Source organism: Procambarus clarkii, chromosome 32 (assembly GCF_040958095.1).
Source record: "Procambarus clarkii isolate CNS0578487 chromosome 32, FALCON_Pclarkii_2.0, whole genome shotgun sequence".
In the NCBI taxonomy this organism is placed as follows: Eukaryota; Metazoa; Arthropoda; class Malacostraca; order Decapoda; family Cambaridae; genus Procambarus; species Procambarus clarkii.
Genome location: NC_091181.1, coordinates 36178571 through 36186675, shown reverse-complemented (window position 1 = coordinate 36186675; position 8105 = coordinate 36178571). Strand labels below are relative to the sequence as shown.

Below are 8105 nucleotides of genomic sequence, written 5' to 3'. Positions count from 1 at the left end.
GATACAAGGTATCACCTGGGAGAGGAAATTCTTCAGGAGTCAGAGAAGGAAAAAGACTTGGGGGTTGATATCACGCCAGACCTGTCTCCTGCAGCACATATCAAGCGGATAACATCAGCGGCATATGCCAGGCTGGCCAACATACGAACGGCATTCAGAAACTTGTGTAAAGAATCATTCAGAACTTTGTATACCACATATGTCAGGCCAATCCTGGAGTATGCAGCCCCAGCATGGAGTCCATATCTAGTCAAGGATAAGACTAAACTGGAAAAGGTTCAAAGGTTTGCCACCAGACTAGTACCCGAGCTGAGAGGTATGAGCTACGAGGAGAGACTACGGGAATTAAACCTCACTTCGCTGGAAGACAGAAGAGTTAGGGGGGACATGATCACCACATTCAAGATTCTGAAGGGGATTGATAGGGTAGATAAAGACAGTCTATTTAACACAAGGGGAACACGCACAAGGGGACACAGGTGGAAACTGAGTGCCCAAATGAGCCACAGAGATATTAGAAAGAACTTTTTTAGTGTCAGAGTGGTTGACAAATGGAATGCATTAGGGGGTGATGTGGTGGAGGCTGACTCCATACACAGTTTCAAGTGTAGATATGACAGAGCCCGATAGGCTCAGGAATCTGTACACCTGTTGATTGACGGTTGAGAGGCGGGACCAAAGAGCCAGAGCTCAACCCCCGCAAACACAACTAGGTGAGTACAACTAGGTGAGTACGTAAGCCAAAGCTTACGTCTACCAGGAAGAAGTGTTAACCGTATGAAAGCACTGAATATTCTGAAGACTGAGGTCGTGGCGGCCCCAGACATCAAGTAGTATGGTGGGTGGAGTGCAGTTGCAGCTAGACCGGCGGCCAATCAGCGAGGAGCCGGCAACAAGACAGGTAGTTTGGCGGTTTGAGGTGAAGCAGGTGTTCCTGGCTGCATACGTTTTGCGCTCTGGCAAACCTTGGAGATGTTGTTGTCGTTGTTGGACATTTCTTCCATAGTAGTTTTATATATTTGTAACGACGTATTTTTGGAGGGAAGAGCAGGCTCAATCTCTTGAAGGAGATTATCGTCACAATATATATATATATATATATATATATATATATATATATATATATATATATATATATATATATATATATATATATATAATCAGCTATATATATCCATGCTAACTCATTCATATGTCTAATCTACGCTTAAAACAACACAAGTGATCTCACGTCTATTATGCTATCCAGTAATTTGTCCCATAATTTAACATCCTTGTTTCCAAATCTGTATTTGGAATTTATTTTATTTTTATGTATATAAAATTTTATATTTATATATATAAAAACAAGATCCATACAATCACTATGACAGAAGGCACCGCCAGAAAGCACTGCCAGAAAGCACCGCCAAGAAGCACCGCCAGGAAGCACCGCCAGAAAGCACCGTCAGAAAGCACTGCCAGAAAGCACCGCCAGGAGTCACCACCAGAAAGCACCGCCAGAAAGCACCGCCAGGAGTCACCGCCAGAAAGCACTGCCAGAAAGCACTGCCAGAAAGCACCGCCAGGAGTCACCACCAGAAAGCACCGCCAGAAAGCACCGCCAGAAAGCACCGCCAGGAGTCACCGCCAGAAAGCACCGCCAGGAGACACCGCCAGAAATCATCGCCAGGAAGCACCGCCAGGAAGCACCGCCAGAAAGCACCGCCAGGAAGCACCGCCAGAAATCATCGCCAGGAAGCACCGCCAGGAAGCACCGCCAGAAAGCACCGCCAGGAAGCACCGCCAGGAAGCACCGCCAGAAAGCACCGCCAGGAGTCACCGCCAGAAAGCACCGCCAGAAAGCACCGCCAGGAGTCACCGCCAGAAAGCATCGCCAGGAGTCACCGCCAGAAAGCACCGCCAGGAAGCACCGCCAGGAAGCACCGCCAGGAGTCACCGCCAGAAAGCACCGCCAGGGGGCAACAATCATACTCTCAGCCGGGTTCAAGGTAAACGACTCCCTGACGTCATCGCTACCTCACACGTCACGGCGCTCCGTGACGTCACAAGTGACTCATCTGAACCTCGTCCGAGTGCGATAATATGACACAGACTTCAGCCGCACTATGACGCGCCCTCGCGTACTGCAAGGCCGGGAGCTGAACAACTGTGAGAGGCTCGCCTATGACTATTGTCTGACATGAATCGAACGTTTGTAAATTGTACATTTCGTACAATTATCATCTGGATAAACTATGCAACATTGTGGTATTAATTTACCTATTACATGATTTTTTTTAATATAATGCCAATTGTATTCCTCATTGTATTATCATTATACATTGAATGGTTAGCATCTAAATGGTTCGGATTGCCAAGCCTGTTGATGGTGACTATTTAAACACTATACGATATAACAGGCTTTTAAGTACACACAGAGATTAACACTAACGTGATGCATCAAATGACTGGGATGCTCCCGGACGCAGGTTCGAATCCTCGTCACGGCCCTTGTCGATTTATTCAGGCTTTTTAGTAGTAAAATTGTTATATAAAATGCGATTATTAAGGTGTTAAATTTGTTTAGTACATTTCGAATTATTTATACATTCGAAAAATAGTGATTTCAAGAGGTGAATTATTCACCGTAGTTAATTGCTGAGTAGGTGACACCGTCGACAGTTGCGCTACTGCACTTCAACACACACGACACCTGCACTGTTGACCATCTTCACTGCATGCTATCGTGTGTTGTGAAGAGGGATTTGCAGTGATGGAGATGGTAACTGTAAACGTCACGATAACTAATCTTCACTATCTCCATCACTACAAACCATCGTCGCTACTCGCTATCAATCACTGTAACCATCTCTACTCCACACATTCAACATCAACATTTCAATCTTCACTATACTCGACCATCTTCACTATTTGCTACTATCTTCAGTATAACGAAACTGAACTACACACAACTTTCATCACCGTAACCTTCGACACTATACACACACTGTCTTCACTATGATAACTACCATTACTACCCGGGAACTCCCGGGTACTCATCAACAGAGATTCAGCCCCGCTCCTGTGCCATATAAGTTACGGGCTCACCATAGCCCGTGCTACTTGGAGCTTGTTCCGAATAGCTGAATCTATAACAACAACATCCCGGGTACACGCATCTGCACCCATCATCACTACCACCACGTATTTCCTCCATCACTGCTCTCTCTTATGTCCGCTATCCTACCCTTCACCACCTTCCCTACCCTTCACCACCTTCCCTACCCATCACCACCTTCCCTACCCATCACCACCTTCCCTACCCTTCATCACCTTCCCTACCCTTCACCACCTTCTCTACCCTTCACCACCACCTCTGTTCTTCTCTACTTTCCCTTCATCACAGTATCCATCTTCAATATATTCTTTAATAAAGTAATTAGGAAAAGAGGGAAGGGTAGGGAAGGTGGTGAAGGGTAGGGAAGGTGGTGAAGGGTAGGGAAGGTGGTGAAGGGTAGGGAAAGTTATGAAGGGTAGGGAAGGTGGTGAAGGGTAGGAGAGGTGGTGATGGGTCGGGAAGATGACGCAGGAAAGGGAAGATGTGTAGTTAAGATGGTTACAGTGCAGAAGATAGTGTGTAGGGAAGAAGGGGTTTTATAGTGACGAAGACAGCGAGTAGTGAGGATGGTTACTGTGATGACGATGGTGAGTAGTGGAAGAGGTTTGATGAAAGACAAAGTAACCGTGAAGAGAAATAACTATGATGGAGATTGTATACAGGGAAGATGTGGCGTCCGGCACCCGAGCAACGCCGGGTCCCCTCTCTAGTACAAATATAACTAATGAGTTATCAAACTGTAACACGAGAGAAGGGCTAACGAACATAAATTCATACATACATGGATATATGTAAACATACACACACACACACACTAGTATGCTTATAAAGTGCAGGTCGCTTCATGCAGGTCGGCGTTCAATCCCCGACCGTCTAAGTAATTAGTCACCATTCCTTCACCTTGATTCACACACGCTACCCTGGAAACACAAACCGAAACTGTCTCTATTTTCCGCTTGTTACAACTTGTAATAAAGTTGTTACATCTTGGCTTAACGTGTTTATGACGTATTAGAACGTTGTTACAACTTGCTATATTGGTTGTTATAACTGGTTAGGTGGTGTTAAAACTTGTTCGAACGTTGTACCAACGTCGTAGTTTCGGTGTGTGTTTGGTGGGTACCGAACACAACAGTGAAAGTACCCGAACAGCGAACGATTATATTAATACAAACATCTTATAAATAAGTAAATAATGTTTATTCAGGTAAAGTACATTCATACAAGAGGTTTGACAAAAATTGATAGATTTATAGATAGAGCTAGTACATACAATGCCTAAAGCCACTATTACGCAAAGCGTTTCGAGCATCTTCATTCAAGGCGAAGTCATGTGCAGCGAAACGAACAGTGTTGACAAAAACAAGATCCCCAGCAGGTCACGTGATAATAACACGCACCTTAGTCTAGGTAACCGGTTTGTGACGTTTTACTAACGTCACTCTGTCGTCACTACTCTACTAATTGGGGTACTAGGTTGCTACAGTACTATATATTTTACCGATTTCGTGCTCAATGTTGCCAAATTACACAGTGTTTAACTGACCAGTAAACATTCAACTCTCGTATAAACATTCATATGTGATGATAATATTCACACTTTCCACAGCCGGAAAGCTTGCAAAAAAAACATAAATATAAACAAAGTGAAACTCTTGTCAAGAGCGAGAGAAAAAAAAAGCCGCAGACAAACCGCAATAGCTGATCCCGTTGCTTTTTATTCCTCTGCTCTTTTTTTCCCCCCTTCTACGTTGGGTCACCTGGCCGGGGGGCGGGGAGGGTGTTGAGAGCATAGTCCCGTCTGGCGACCAGTACCGCCAGCGCTCTCTCCACGACAGGAGCTCTTGTGTTCAAGGTCTCGCTCCACCTACCACCAGACCCCCCATTGGATTTATCTACCACATGAGGATTTACGCACCTGGTGGATTTACTCACATATAGGATTGACACACTCGCGGATCTACTGACAAAAGAGGATTGACGCACTCTCGTGGATCTACCCATACGGTGGATTTTCGTACTGATTGTGGATTGACATATTTCGTGATAATCTACAGCTTCTCAAGGATTTACCGCTTCAAGTTGCTACTGCTGCTGCTGCTTCCTGAGAATTTTAATGCTCTGCGGATTTCCTACCTTCAGGAAACTCTCAACTGCTCGGCTTATGCATTGCGGAGGAATTTCTTCTTCAAGTGCTCCTTAAATAGGGGATTAAACTGCCTTATTAACAAGCAACACGATGCGTAGTGCATTTTGTGGCAGTGAAAAGTGCTTGTAGAGGCGTGGATAGTGAACCCCATGTGACTGGAGCACACTGCACTGGCCGCAGTGTAGTGAAGACAGTGTTGGTGTAGTGAGAGCAATAAGGGTTTAATGCTGACAGTGTTGTGATAGTGATAACAGTGTTGGTATGGTGACGACAGTGTTGGTATGGTGACGACAGTCTTGGTATTACGATGACAAGTGTTGATATGATGACGGTTTTGGTGTAGTGATGACGGCGTTGGTTTAATGAAGACACTGTTGGTATGATGACCCTGTTGGTACGATGACGACAGTGTTAGCATAATGACGACAGTGTTGGTACAATGACGACAGTGTCGGTACAATGACGACAGTGTTGGTACAATGACGACAGTGTCGGTACAATGACGACAGTGTTGGTACAATGGCGACAGTGGTAGAATAAGAAGAGAGTGCAGAGAGAGAGAGAGAGTGCAGAGAGAGAGAGAGAGAGAGAGAGAGAGAGAGAGAGAGAGAGAGAGAGAGAGAGAGAGAGAGAGAGAGAGAGAGAGAGAGAGAGAGAGAGAGAGAGCATGTGTTACAGGTAGGGATTGCCTCCCAGCACATGATCGTCGCCTGGATGAGTACCCGAGCGGGGCCTGGACCGTGGAGAACCCGCCAGAGGGATGAGGGAGGGAGTGAGGGAAGGTGGGATGGCTGGTGGGAAGGAGGGAAGGATGAGATGGAAGGGAATGAGAAGGCAAAGGAAGGAATTAGTAAGCAGGGAACTCCGTTAGGGAGGGTATGAATTTCTGTGAAATATTAGTGATTCTAGAATGGAATCTTTCAGCAGGTTGAAGTATTATTTGCTCGTGCTTCCCTAACCTCTTCCTCCTTCCTTTCCTCATTCCTTCATTCCTCGCCTCCTTCCATCCCTCACTATCTCTATCCCACATTCTCATCCCACTTCTTTTCCCCTCTCTCCCTCCCTCCTTCCCATCTCCCCCTACCTCCCTCCCTCCTACTCTCTCGCTCCACGGCGCGCGGCTAATGCTGTTGGCTATGATCATGTACACAGTTGAGCCAGCGACCGCGTCTGCTCTCTGTACTCACCTACTCATCTATGTCTCTCTCTCACTACACCTCTCTCTGTGCCTCTTCTCTCTCTCGCTATAACTGTCTTTCTCGCTCTCTGTCTCTCCACCATTTGGTCACCACTTGGTCCGGGAGACATCTCCCGTCACGCAGGGTGCAGTTGCGCCTCCACAGATCTCCAGTATCATCTTTTGATACTGGTAATGGCTCGAAAGGGCCACCACTTACGGGCTATTCATGCCCGTGCCACCTCTTGGGTGGCTTAATCTTCATCAATCAATCAACCTGTCTCTCACGTGTTTCTCTTGGCTGTGAATGGCGCTGCGCAGAGCTTAGGTGACAGGAGTGTACTGGGCTCTGTGTAGTAACCCCTGTGTTAACCCTGTGTACTAGACTATGCATTAGACTTCTTGTGTACAAGTCCCCCGTGTACTCGACCCAGCAAACTAGATCCTGTACTCAGTAGATCCCGTGTACTAGATCCCTTGTACTAGATTCTGCATATTTGATCCTGTGTACTAGATTCCGTGTACTAAATGTGTACTGGATCCTGAGGTCCAGACCCTGTGTACTAGTTATCTTGTACTGGACCCTGAGGCGTAAGCGCCATTCTGTAGCGAATAAAATTATGCATGATACACAAGTCCACTACGGGCTCACCATAGCCCGTGCTACTTGCAACTTTTGTTCCAAGTAGCTGAATCTAGAACAACAACAACTATGCATGCTAGCCTGAGAGGCGGAAATGTTACAAGGGGAATAAACTGCTGTTAGCGGCTTGTGGAGGAAACAATGATGTTAGAAACGTTCTTTATAGAAGATAAAATTATGAGGCAAGCTAGTGTGAAGGTGAAGGCTGTTGGGAATAAGTTTGTGTTGACCCAACCTGGGTGTGGGTAGGACGGGATGACGACGTTTCGGTCCGTCCTGGACCATTCTCAAGTCGATTGTGAATGGTCCAGGGTGGACCGGGTGGGTGGACGGCCTGCTTGAAGATGACAGAATGTAACTTGAGTGTAAAGTGGCTGTTGATAGTTGGCTGAAGCACTGCATATCAAACTCAACTATCAATATCCAGCTAACAGGTACATTATACCATCTTCAAGGCCAGGACAGAAGCTCTTGCATACTACCACACAACTGTCATAGAAAACACAGGAAGAAAGGAACAACAGAAGGTTGACCAGACCACACACTAGAAGGTGAAGGGACGACGACATTTCGGTCCATCCTGGACCATTCTCACAATCGACTTGAGAATGGTTTAGAACAGACCGAAACGTCATCGTCCCTACACCTTCTAGTGTGTGGTTTGGTCAACATACTTCAGTCACGTTATTGTGACTCGTCGCCTGCACAACAGAAGGATTACTGGTCCATGCGACACCCCTAATAACTCACCTCACTCTTAGTTAAGTATTGAGGTACTCCAGGGAAATTGAATCCACTTCTATACTCTGCCTTTGAAAATGTTGACAGGATCAACGGCACTTAGCTCTTAGCGTCAGTCCGTATTAAACTGGAAAATCATCTTTAGTGAGCAAATTTTTCAATTTCATTCTCTAGTGAAGAACATGAGAAGTATAGGGAAAATATGTTCAAGAATCATTCATCTCATTCAGGGAGCCGGTCGGCCGAGCGGACAGCACCCTGGACTTGTGATCCTGTGGTCCCGGGTTCGATCCCG

The 8105-nt window shown here is 46.1% G+C and overlaps 1 protein-coding gene across 1 annotated transcript; it reads left to right on the top strand.

Moving 5' to 3' along the window:
- Positions 1-1366: 1366 nt before the first annotated feature.
- Positions 1367-2089, top strand: LOC138370517 (BUD13 homolog). Its single transcript, XM_069334896.1, has one exon. It carries the CDS (start codon positions 1367-1369, stop codon positions 2087-2089), a length of 723 nt encoding a protein of 240 aa, XP_069190997.1.
- Positions 2090-8105: the final 6016 nt, after the last annotated feature.

Excerpts from the sequence above, each read along its gene's own strand:
- LOC138370517 (XM_069334896.1), top strand. The coding sequence starts at position 1,367 with ATGACAGAAGGCACCGCCAGAAAGCACTGCCAGAAAGCACCGCCAAGA.